Source organism: Eriocheir sinensis, chromosome 4, assembly GCF_024679095.1.
Source record: "Eriocheir sinensis breed Jianghai 21 chromosome 4, ASM2467909v1, whole genome shotgun sequence".
Taxonomy (NCBI): domain Eukaryota; kingdom Metazoa; phylum Arthropoda; class Malacostraca; order Decapoda; family Varunidae; genus Eriocheir; species Eriocheir sinensis.
The window spans coordinates 19,599,611-19,612,497 of record NC_066512.1 but is presented as its reverse complement, the minus strand read 5'-3'; the positions used below and the strand labels follow the sequence as shown (position 1 = coordinate 19,612,497).

The 12,887-nt window shown below is 44.1% G+C and overlaps 1 protein-coding gene across 1 annotated transcript; it reads right to left on the bottom strand.

Annotated features, from left to right (window-relative positions):
• Positions 1-8,658: 8,658 nt before the first annotated feature.
• Positions 8,659-12,640, bottom strand: LOC127009550 (compound eye opsin BCRH2-like). The gene is made up of 9 exons (XM_050882729.1): positions 12,479-12,640; positions 11,459-11,669; positions 10,864-11,017; positions 10,297-10,538; positions 10,019-10,177; positions 9,739-9,843; positions 9,362-9,484; positions 8,911-9,047; positions 8,659-8,796 (listed from the first exon to the last, which is right to left on the bottom strand). Exons 1-8 carry the CDS (start codon positions 12,514-12,516, stop codon positions 8,946-8,948), a joined length of 1,134 nt encoding a protein of 377 aa, XP_050738686.1. The 5' UTR covers positions 12,517-12,640; the 3' UTR covers positions 8,659-8,796; positions 8,911-8,945.
• Between the last annotated feature and the right edge of the window lie 247 nt (positions 12,641-12,887).

Here is a 12,887-nt window from a genome sequence, read left to right as displayed (position 1 = left end):
TATATATATATATATATATATATATATATATATATTCATAATACGACTGCGTGGTGTTATGATTGGCTTGGGATTTAAGGAAAAGACAACGACTCTGTAAACCTTCCATTACACTTGGCAACGTGGCTCATGCGACGTTCCCGCCTGAGGGACATTGGTAACAGGTGCCAGGCCGCACCATTCACCCTTCCGCCGCCATTGAAGACTCACGTAGGTCTCACTCTCGCGTCCTGCACAGCCAAGCAAAAGAGATTATATATAACGTAAATTAGAGAGAGAGCAAGCCCCTCTGAGGAGAGTGATGGAGTGACGTGGCGACAGCGCGGTCTTCCCGGGCCAAGTCACAGGGCTGACGGCTCAAGTTAGAGTCGACAGACTCTAATGCAGTGGTTCCCAAACTAGGGGCCATGGCCCCCTGGGGAGCCATATAACAGAATGCAGGGGGCCATATTCTGAGGCTATGTACAGATAAAATCAAAGGAGTTTAGCGGGTAGGCAGCTAGTGGAGGGAACTTACAGGCTCAGCTCAGGTTTGTGCAATGTCTTGCTGCCAGGCACGTAAGTAATGCACCCCATTTTTTTTTTTTTTGGTCTGTGTAATTACCTTATTTCAACTGATTCTGTTTTCTTGACATAAAACAAGACATGGAGATGTTTTAGGGTTAATTTTAACTCAACAGAGTTTTAGGGCTTCCTAAGCTATGGATTCGGTATGATAACCTGGTCTTGATTCTTGAGTATCAGCAAGGATGTTCAGTTTATTCAGAGTTATCCACACATTCACAGTTGCAACATTGATCACCGTGCGTGCCTCCCCATATAATCAGTTTGACCCCACCTGTGAATACTTAAGTGTTATATTATGAACTTAAGGTTTTAAGCCAACATCAGCACCCTTTTAATGGTAAGTAAGCTCTGCATAATTACAGGAAATGCTAAAGTGTTTTTTATATGGACCAAATGAGTGTAGGAATGTAGACAGTCACTGTAGTCACGGGTTATTGTGTGTGTGTGTGTGTGTGTTTGGTGGTGGTGGTGGTGGTGGGGGGGGGGGGGGGGGCGACATGGACAAGGATCATGTATGAAAAGTGGGTAACGACCAGAAAAAGTTTGGGAACAATTGCTCTAATGGATACGAGTCCACCACAGGGGGCGTCTGTGGGTCAGGAGGGAAGGAACAGCAAGCCCTTGGAAGACAGGCCAAGTGGGGCTTCTCCTAAACGTGAGGAGTAGTGAACCCCTTACCCCCTCCCCCGCCAACGCCGCCCAGACTCGTTTTGGCGAGGCAAAGCACAGACCCTGAGTTACCGAAGCCAGGAAAATGTATTAGCCATCATACAGTGTTCTGTTAACGGCGGGGAAGAAGAGTATGTTAAAGTTTACCCGACATTTACCTTCCTGAAAGACTCTCAGTTTGGTGATACGAGGACAGAGAAAGGCGATGGAAGTTATCGTGTTCTATGTGTAAAGTATTTGGAAAACTGTGGCAGTTTGAACTGGATTGAATAAACACACACACACACACACACACACACACACACACACACACACACACACACACACACACACACACACACACACACACACATATGTGTGTGTATGTGTGTGTGTGTGTGTGTGTGTGCGGGCGGGCGAACGAGCGGGCGTGTGTGTTTATTTATCATTTATATCTTCATCTAATTCATTAGTTTGCATTGTTTTGTTTGCAAACCATAAGGGTGTATAGGAAGTAATATACTGTCGGGCGTCAATGTTGTTTTCTTATATTATCAGCAAAGAAGTGTAAATAGTTGAGGTTCGATAGATGTAAGGGCTTCAACAGACAAACTTGCTAAAATGACCACATCAGGGACACTCAAACCAGTAGATAGATTGACTGAATGAAAAGAACTGTAGAAAGCACAATCGACAACATAATTTGAACAGTAATGTGGAGGCATTGAGTGGCCTGCGTCTGCCTGTAATACTTAAAAGCAGAAATATAATGTTTGATGATATGGAGAGCGTTATTTTTTTATTATTGTCGTAAAGGAATTGTGAGCCTAATGCCCCAAGCCTGCGGAGCCAAATAAACCACCCTACGACTTTCATGTTATTCATCGTAACTCAAATCCGAAGAGCCATGCATACGTCACACTCTTGCGGGTAATGGAAGAACATATTCCTCAATGCAGTTGCTTTCTTTGTCTCTTTGTTGTTTTCAAGGAACATAACTACTGTTCAGCAGAGTGAGTAGTTATTATGAAAGTGATGTACTGTAATTGGATTGTCGAAATTTGATTTCCAATACTAGATGCATTTGCCACATATGTCTTTTAATTTTTTATCTAAAATGATTGCTGAAATAAGAGAAAGAGTGAAGGTAAATCGACTTGAAAAGGAATATTCTGGCATGGGGAAATTGCTGCGGGTGACTGTTGTAGGGATGGAGAGATAACTGAAATGCGGGGACAGTGTCACGGACCACTTCCTCTTTCCTGCGCCTACACGTCTATCGAGAGTGTTGTGTTGAGCCCTCAGATAGACACGATGGTTGCGCGCACACACACACACACACACACACACACACACACACACACATCGAAATAACACTTCTTCCTTTCCATGTGCAGTGGTTAGCACAGGTACACTCCCAGCTGGACGAACTACTAGGTCTTCGAGGCTGACTTCTGAGGGTCAACTCTCATCAGAAAGGACCCAAGTCAAGCATAAGTTAACGATTGAGTCTCAAAAGAATGAAGTTAAAGCATTCGTGTAGTCAAGCTCCTGATAGAAATGGATCTTGAGGGAATCTCGGAGCCGCAAGCCTGGTGCAAACAACTAATGTATCTGTCAGGTTAGATCAGCGTATTGAAGATATATGCAAGGAACAAAACGAACATAGGAATTTACCAAGACAACGCTAAACATTATACGTACTAAGGTTTTACTTGATTATGGGAACGATGAAATGGGACTCGGAATAAATGTCTCATAGGTGGATTTTTTTTTCTGTACAATGCATATGAGGATTCTTGCTATAATGAAACTGACATCCTCTGTGGAGCCATCATTTGGGCGGCGATAGAACGGAGCGTCGTCTCTCGGGTGAGGCCACAACACAGTAGCAGTCTCCTTCCCTGAAAACATCGCGAATTCCAGAAAATCATATACATTAGCACTCATTTCTATGTCTTATAAAGGGGCCGTGGAAGGACGCGTCTACATACCACGGACAGCCATTGACTCTCACTCTGCCTTGTCATCATTTTCCAGTTCCTGTTTGTTTTTGTTGGCATTGCTGAAGGCGAGGGTGATGGTAATGGCGGTGGCTTGGCGATGAGGTGCTGGCGACAGAGGGGTAATGAGGGTGTGTGATTTTAGGGGTGGCGAGGTAATGAGAGGGCTGCAGTGTTGATGAGAGGGGGGCAATAATCGTGAGATATTGGCGACAGGATGATGAGGGGCTGTGCTGAAAACTTGGCTGTGGTCTCCTGTAACTATAGTGATAAGCAGTAGGTGGAGAAGGAGGAGGAGGAGGAGGAGCTCAAGGAGGAGAATGAGGAGAACATCGAGTTGAAGTGTGTGTGTGTCTCCCGTTTCGTACCTTGATAGTGAAGTAAAAGAAAGCTGTGGCGATGACTACCTCAGCGTATATACCCATAGCGATGGAACATAGAGGAGTATGGTGCCATAAAATCGAGAAGAGTGTATGTTTTATATTATCGTGATAAGGGAGTAAGTTAGCATTAAGTTAAGTTGTGTTTGAGGCCCAAATAACATAGCCTTTAGTAGTGAATAAGTCGCCATCAGCTGTGAGAGGTGACAAGCGCAGTCTCCCTCATATTGTGTGCCATTACAGAAAACGTACAGTCTGGTCTACCATTTTCTTTCTTGGCGTTCTTTCTTCCCTAACAATATTAAGTCTCTCTCTCTCTCTCTCTCTCTCTCTCTCTCCATAATTATTTAATTCCCGTGCGTTTTCTGTCTATACGTCTATCTGTATATCTTTATTTATCTATCCATGATTATTTAGTTCTCTTTAAATATTTCATTTACTCATGTTTCTCTCTCTCTCAGTGTCTGTTAAGATTAGTAGTTCCTTCATAAGGGAATGTTGGAAATTGTATTTGATCTAAACTGTAAAGCAGGAAACTATTAAGAAAATGCGAGTGCCCAACAGTAGCAAGAAGATAACGCTTAGGAGGATAATTAAGTTGTAATACAAAAAATATGGTTAGAATATCACTTAAAATCTATACATCAGTGGTATCATAGATGGGCTGGACAAACATTTACTGGAAATACAGTCCATAAGTTGTGAGAGAAAATTCAAGTTAGTGCGTCAGATTGTCGGCGAAGCAGATGTAAAAGCCATTTGAAAACATATCTCACGAAAACTTACCATTATCCGTATATTACTTGCTTTCAAAATATATATTGTATACATTAACATATGGCACATTGAAAAGACTATGAAAAACAACTGTCCTTTGAAAGTATGTAGGCTATATTTTTGAACGAATATGCTTTCTCTGGTGTCTGATGTTGGAAATTCTAATTAAGAAGCGTTGACACGACATCTGGGTAGATCCAAGGCCAGGTGCAGACGAGTCAGAAGGGAGGCATGGAAGGGGAAATTAACCTGAGTGCCAAGTATTAAGGCGACGTGTCCATGTATCGCTCAGCCCCTACAAAGATAATTACACTAACTCAGAATGTTCCTTATGCGATGGTGAGATCGGAAAATGGAAACCCTATAAGAACTAGATGAGTGACAGACACTGTTGACCAAATTGGATGAAAAGAGGGATTTACGAAAAGTATATCAAAAGGAGAAAGTATCCTCAGAGGTGGGTACTTCCAACTACCCTTTCTCTTCTTTCCTCCTTTTGTATCCTCCTCTCCTCTATTTCTTCTCTAACATCAACGTTTCCGTTTCCGTTGTCACTTTCTAGGTCACATTTTCTCCTTTTTTCTTAGTTCCTATTTCCCGTAAGTGCCTTTTCCTTTCACACCTACCTCTTTCTGTCTCCCCTTCTCCCTCCTTCCCTGATATTCTTTTCCTCACCATATATATCCCTTCTCCTTTCTCACTCTTTTCCTCCCACCCATCACTCTTTTCCTTTCACCATCATACTCCTTCCTCCTCCTCTCTCCCCCCTCCCCCAAGCACACCCAGCGTCAGAGCTAGCCTCCTCCTGGCGACACGTTTCGTCACCAAGAGGAGCTAATCACTCCCCTGCTTTTGTTGCTGTGTGGTTGGCCTCACGCGCCACTCTGCCACTCCGGCTTCCCATCGTCCCCGTTTACATTTCGTCAGGCTTCTCGTCGCCACTCGGAACTCTGGTAGCTGTGTTTCACCTCGCCGGTTGACCTTATTTTTTTTTAGAACAAAGGAGACAGCTCAAGGGCACACACAAAAAAGGAAATAATAATAAAAAAGCCAGCTACTCGCTGCTCCTAAAAAGAATCTAAAGAGGTGGCCGAAAGAGGGGTCAATTTCGGTAGGAGAGGTGTCCTGATACCCTCCTCTTGAAAGAGTTCAAGTCGTAGTCAGGAGGAAATACAGATGAAGGAAGATTGTTCCAGAGTTTACCAGCGTGAGGGATGAAAGAGTGAAGATGCTGGTTAACTCGTGCGTAAGGGATTTGGACATTAAAGGGATGAGCTTGAGTAGAAAGCCGTGTGCAGCGTGGCCGCGGGAGGGGGGGAGGCATGCAGTTAGCAAGTTCAGAGAGCAGTCAGCGTGAAAACATCGATAGAAGATAGAAAGTGAGGCAACATGGCGGCGGAGTTTAAGAGGTAGAAGACTATCAGTAATAGGAGGAGAGCAGATGAGACGAAGAGCTTTAGACTCCACTCTGTCCAAGAGAGCTGTATGAGTGGAGCCCCCCCACACGTGAGAGGCATAGTCCATACGAGGGCGGACAAGGCCCATGTATATGGATAGCAACTGTGCGGGGGAGAAGAACTGGCGGAGACGATACAGAACGCCCAACCTCGAGGAAGCTGATTTAGTGAGAGAGGAGATGTGAAGTTTCCAGTTAAGATTTTGAATTAAGGATAGACCGAGGATGTTTAGTGTTGAAGATGGTGATAGCTGAGTGTTGTCGAAGAATAGGGGATAGGTGTTTGGAAGATTGTGTCGAGTTGATAGGTGGAGAAATTGGGGTTTTGAGGCATTGAATGACACAAGGTTTCTTTTACCCCATTCGGAAATGATAGTTATGTCTGAGGCTAAGCGTTCTGCAGCCTCCAGCCTGGAGTCATGTAATTCCTGTTGAGAGGGTCTTCTGTTGAAAGAAGTTGAATAATGCAGAGTGGAGTCATCAACGTATGAGTGGATAGGACAGTTTGTTATGGAAAGAAGATAATTGATGAATAATATGAAGAGAGTGGGTGATAGAACAGAGCCCTGTGGAACACCACTGTTGATAGGTTTAGAGGAAGAACAGTGACCGTCTACCACGGCAGAGGTAGAACGGCTGGAAATGAAACTGGAGATAAAGGAACAGAGAGAGGGATAGAATCCGAAAGAGGGCAGTGTAGAAATCAAAGATTTGTGCCAGACTCTTTCGAAGGCTTTCGATATGTCTAGCGCAACTGAGAAAGTTTCACCGAAACTGCTAAGAGAGGATGACCATGAATCAGTTAAGAGAGCAAGAAGATCGCCAGTAGAACGCCCCATACCTTCTTAGGCATAGGCTGTACGAAGTCATACTTCCAGCAGGAAGGAAAGGTAGATGTTGATCGGCAGAGACGAAAGAGTTTGACCAGGCAGGGCGTCAGCACGGAAACACAGTTTTTAAGGACAATAGGAGGCACTCCATCAGGTCCATAAGCCTTCTGAGAGTTAAGGCCAGAGAGGGCATAGAAAACACCATTATGAAGAATCTTAACAACAGGCATGAAGGAGTCAGAGTGGGGATGAGTAGGAGGAATATGCCCAGAATCGTCCAGAGTGGAGTTGTTACAGAGAATTTTAGAGAAGAGTTCAGCCTTAGAGATAGGTGAGACGGCAGTGCTGCCGTCAGGGTTAAGGAGAGAAGGGAAAGATGAAGGAGTGAAATTGGAGGAGATATGTTTAGCTAAGTGCCAGAAGTCTCTGGAAGAATTAGAGAAAGCTAGATGTTGACATTTGCTATGGATAACAGAGTTTTTGGTAAGTCGAAGAATAGATTTGGTACGATTCCGGGCGGAAATGTAAAGATCATGGTTAGCGGGAGTTCGAAGGCTCTCGTACCTTTTGTGAGCTGCCTCTCTATCTTTGATAGCACAAGAACAAGCGTGATTAAACCAAGGCTTTTTAGCATGGGGAGTAGAGAAAATACGTGGAATGTATGCCTCCATTCCAGAGACAATCACCTCTGTGAAGCGCTGGGCACACACAAAGGGGTCTCTCTCCTGGAAGCAGTAATCATTCCACGGGAAATCGGAAAAGTACATCCTCAGGTCGTCCCACCGAGCTGAAGCAAAATGCCAGAAGCATCGCCTCTTCGGTGGGTCCAGAGGATGTACAGGAGCGATAGGACAGGATACAGAAACAAGGTTGTGATCGGAGGAGCCCAACGGAGAGAACAGTTTGACAGAGTAAGCAGAAGGGTTAGAGGTAAGGAAGAGGTCTAGTATGTTGGGCCTGTCTCCAAGACGGTCGGGAATACGTGTAGGGTGCTGAACCAACTGCTCTAGATTGTTCAGGAGAGCAAAGTTGTAGGCTTGTTCACCAGGCTGATCAGTGAAAGAGGATGAAAGCCAAAGGTGGTGGTGAACATTGAAATCTCCCAAAATGGAGATTTCAGCGAAGAGAGAGTGGGTCAGGATGTGCTCCACTTTAGAGTTCAAATAGTCAAAGAATTTTTCATAGTTAGTAGTGTGAGGTGAGAGATAAACAGCACAGATGTATTTAGTAATAGAATGACAATGAAGTCTTAGCCAGATGGTGGAAAACTCAGAAGAGTCAAGGTCGTGGGCACCAGATCAAGGGATGTCGTTGCGCACGGAGGCGCAAATTCCAGCTTTGGATTGAAATTTAGGATAGAGATAGTAGGAGGGAACTGAGTAGAGATTGCTGTCAGTAGCCTCAGAAACCTGTGTTTCGGTGAGGAAGAGAAGGTAAGGTTTAGAGGAGGAGAGATGGTGTTCCACAGAATGAAAATTAGAACGAAGACCGCGAATGTTGCAGAAATTGATAAGAAAGAGGTTCGAGGAGTTATCAACACCTCTCATGTCGGAAGCCAGAAGGGGAGTCCTCCCTGGGGGAATTTGTGCCCCCTCCCCCATCCCCCAGGCGTGGATTCCGAGGATGGTTATGGTTCGCCATTTTGAATTTTGAATTTTGGGAAAAGGTGTGTATGTTGTGTGAATGTAGTGTGGTGTGGATAGAAAGAGGATCTGTCTTTAGAGAGCATGCTGAACTACTCTCTGGTGTTGATGAGACAATAGGGAAATTCACCAGTGAATTCACCTGTGATCATCTTGCTTGAAATACCTATTTTATTCATATATTATAGTACTTTCTTCCTCCTGTGGTGTATAGTATTTTGCAGGAAGTTATTTTTTTTTTATCGAAGCCGGTCACATTTGCCAGTGAACTAAACACATTGATCTTGTTCCCTGATGTAATAAGCTCGTCAGTAGACTAGAATAAGGCATGGAGGCAGAAAGACAAAGGCAGAATAGGAATTGCTTAGGTTTATTGAGTGGTTTATAACCAAGAGGCCTCTCGTTATAAGGAGTTTGAGGGAATTCGTCGAGGGATCGTACTCAATATCGTACTTCTGTCGAAGGTTCATTCAATCGTAGCGAGTCAGGAGTCTGTGGGGGAAGAGACGAGGATTAGTAAACACGAAAGAAATTTCTGTTCTTATGTTTCTGAATTCCTGCGTCAGAATCATGGAAGGCAAAGAGGAACACAGCACAGCGACTCACTCGTTAAGCATCTTTGTGGCGCTTAGTCCGCTGGTTTAGACCTTGTCCTGGGCCACAGTGGAGTTCGACTGAGAATCGTCGTTGCTCTTCGTTTCCGTCTCATGCACGCAGAACCATGGCAAGTACTGGGTGATGGCCTGTCGGAGGGAGAGAGGTTGATTTAACTGAGAGTAAAGACAAACAACACTATGATATGTGAGGTATGGATAATATTAGGAAAATAGTTTTATGTGTGATCCATTAAGTTAGAGTAAATGAGGGCATCGCACTTTGCTTCTAATTAAGAGAGGCACCTGAGACAAATTACTGTGCTTCATATCTTCAGTTAGAGTAATGGACTCTTTTTCTTTACTAAGGCAGAACGATGAGTTAGTTTTCCATTGGGAAGAGAATGTTGGTTCCTGTGGGTGTGAAGGTAACAGTGTGTGGGGTGCAGAGCGTCGTGACTCACCAGACGGTACTTGGGGTGGCTGATTGCGTACACGAAGGGGTTGTAGCAAGAGCAGGACTTGGCCAGCAGAGCGGGCAGGGTGGAAACCAGAGGGGTGATGCCACTAGTGTCACCCATTACACCCTGTAGAAGGTTGAGAAGACAGCGGTTAGCAGGTTCCTCACTTATACACACCCACACTAACACACACACTCCTCAGTCAAACACATTCATATAATTATGATTTAGTTACTCTGATATATTACTTTGTAAGCTATGCTTTTTTTAATTTTAACCAATGACTAGTGTATTATACAACCCTATATTGACTACTAAAACATGTGATTGTATCCACCATATGAAAGACGTGAGAATGCAAGGTGAGGTGGGGACGGTACCTGCAGACTGATGACGGCATAGGGGGTCCAGCAAATGAACCACAGAGAAACGTTGACGAGGGCAGTCTTAGCGATGCGGATTTCGGCACGCTGGGCATCGGCTTCCTGCGGGGCAGAGGAAAGATGTGTTGATTAATATTAGGGCGTGGCGCCTCTCCCCTCCACGGTTAATTATATTGTCAGCTCTTTAGAATATGTGTGGAGTGTTCCTGCAGCGGCATACAGGGTATCCCAGATTATTGCGTCAAGGATGTTGATGCAGTTTACTGGAGCAACTCACGTTGGAGCGGAGGGTGGACACGTTCATCTTCTTGGCCTGTGCGCGCATGGCGGCCTCGTGAGCGAAGATAGCCTTCACGATGAAGACGTAAGAGAAGATGATGACCGCGGCCGGGAGGAAATAGTCGAAGATGAAGATGAACATATTGTAGCTCCTAGTCTGTTGGTGAGAATGAGTTAAATTAGTTAATTTGAAGAGGTCCATAAAATTACGACATGCGTGTCTCAGGTTGCAGAGTAATGGCCATGGCGGCCGCCTAGGTCTTGTGAAGGACTTACGCTGAAGTCCTGTGTGAGGTAGTCGTAGCTGCAGGAGTCCAGGATTCCCTCCAGGATGTAGTTGCCCCAGCCGAAGAAGGGGGGAATGGCGCAACCGATAGCAATGGCCCAGCTGATGAAGGCAAAAACGATGGCCTTGCCAGAGGTCAGCTTGGGGCCGTTGAAACCGTTGCAGATAATGTTGTACCTGTCGAAGGAGATCATGCACAGCAGCCAGATGCTGCACACGCCGGTGATAGCTCCTGTGGAGGGAAGGGCCGTTGAGCTAGGAGGAATGGACACGCGGTACGGCGCTGCTTGGCCAGAGGGATTGCATAAGAACGTGTTTCATTGAATAATAAATATGGTTTTGTTTGGCCCATAGTTTTGCATTAATACTCCACATATTGTATTGTGTGTCCCGTACAGGTGATAAGATGCAGTAAAAACTTTTTTTCTCTCTCTCCCGGCAGTAACCTCAATTTATATGAAGTATTAGCATGACTTAATTGTTAATGTTGCCATCCTACCGCCTGCGTGGGATTTCTTTGAACGGATAAATCAGCACAAGTGTAGTTGACGACTCACCGAGACAGGCGTAGATCTCACAGTACTGGGCGCTGAACATCCAAACACCACCGCTGAAGCAGTTGTAAGTGAAGAAAGGAACGTTCGTGGTAAGCATGATGAGATCAGACAGGGCGAGGTTGACCACCAGGATGTTGGCAGGGGTCCTAAGGGCCTGCGGGAGGGGAGGCGGAGGGAAGCTTATGAGTAGCCATCTCGAAAAGAACCTGAGTCACTATCTTTAGTATCTCCCTGATCTACTGGGCGTTTCCTCCCCCTCTTGGCATTTGGAACCCACGAAATTATGATTCATTGTTACCATGCAAACACAGCAGTGGCCGATGATTATGATGGTCGGTATCTTTCTAAGTCTGAATATAATGACAGCAATTGAAGGAGGGAGAGTGGTGTGATAGGAAACTAATAGAGTATTAAGTCCCAAATTGGGCATTAGTTATTTAAAAAAAAAAAAAAACTATGAGTTCTTCCCCAGCAGCTCTAATAATGCTCCCTCTCCACCAAAAAAAATAAAACAGCACTGCCTACCCTATGAAGATCTATATTATTGGGACAGTGATACGTTAAGCCCAACGAAAATAACCACTTCGGATCATACCGCGGATTTGTTGAAAAGGTAGATCACTAGGCCATTGCCGAAGATGGAGACGGTCCCGAGGAACAGGTAGATCACACCCAAGAGGTAGTGCCACATGGGGTTCACGGGCGGGTAGTTGTACCAGTGCTGATGCACGTAAGGCTTGATCTCGGGCCGTACGAAGTCAACAATGCTGACTCCTTCGGGGTATCCAAAGTCCATGTTTGCAGACCTGCGGACGGACAAGGCGGTGAAGGCTGATAGAGACATAGGTAGAGAGAGAGAGAGAGAGAGAGAGAGAGAGAGAGAGAGAGAGAGAGAGAGAGAGAGAGAGAGAGAGAGAGAGAGAGAGAGAGAGAGAGACAGACAGACAGACAGACAGAGAGAGAGAGAGAGAGAGAGAGAGAGAGAGAGAGAGAGAGAGAGAGAGAGAGACAGAGTGAGACAGACAGACAGACAGACAGACAGACAGAGAGAGAGAGAGAGAGAGAGAGAGAGAGAGAGAGAGAGAGAGAGAGAGAGAGAGAGAGAGAGAGAGAGAGAGAGAGAGAGACTACAGACAATAATGATGACGATGATGATATATAACAATGATAATATTAATGGTGATAATGATGATAATAATAATAATAATAATAATAATAATAATAATAATAATAATAATGATGATAATGATAATAATAATAATAATAATAATAATAATAATAATAATAATAATAATAATAATAATAATAATAATAATAATAATAATAATAATAATAATAATAATAATGATGATGATAATGATAATAATAATAATAATAATAATAATAATAATAATAATAATAATAATAATAATAATAATAATAATAATAATAATAATAATAATAATAATAATAATAATAATAATAATAATAATAATAATAATAATAATAATAATATTAATAATGATAATATATATTAAAAAATGAAACTGAAATAAAAAAAAATGAAATGAATCAATGATGGCAGTGGTTGGGCAGTGGTGATGGGAAAGAAGGAGCACAAGGACGTGAGGTGTACCCGTAGAAAGCCATCTGTGGTCCTGTAGCGTTAGCCATCGTGAAGGGTTGAGTGTTAGGTTAGCCTCTGTCCAGAACTCCTGACGAAACGGAATGAAGCTCCTTCGTGCCGAGGCTGTCCTTCCCCCGCCTTATATACCTCAGTCCCAGCGCGGGAAAAGTAGGAAGAAAAAGAGCGAAAAGTGCAACTCGAAGCTAAATGTATTAAGGTGTGGGAAGACCCCACCGCCCCTTACACTGCTTCACGCAGCGAGTATAGAATATCAAAGCCAAGCTTAGCCAAAGGCAAAGCTCGTCCTTGCTACAATTTAGGTTTGCTTTGGTAGTCATTCCTGGGGCGTCTTGAAGCAACACCAGAGTTACGGGGAGGCCCTAGCACGCCCCCCCCCTTTAGGATGGGGGCTACGGGA

Coding starts and splice junctions, on each gene's coding strand:
- LOC127009550 (XM_050882729.1), bottom strand. CDS start 12,516: ATGGCTAACGCTACAGGACCACAGATGGCTTTCTACGG. Junction 10,539..10,863: donor TGAGATCTACGCCTGTCTCG/GTGAGTCGTCAA, acceptor TTCCCTCCACAG/GAGCTATCACCGGCGTGTGC. Junction 9,844..10,018: donor TGTCCACCCTCCGCTCCAAC/GTGAGTTGCTCC, acceptor TCTGCCCCGCAG/GAAGCCGATGCCCAGCGTGC.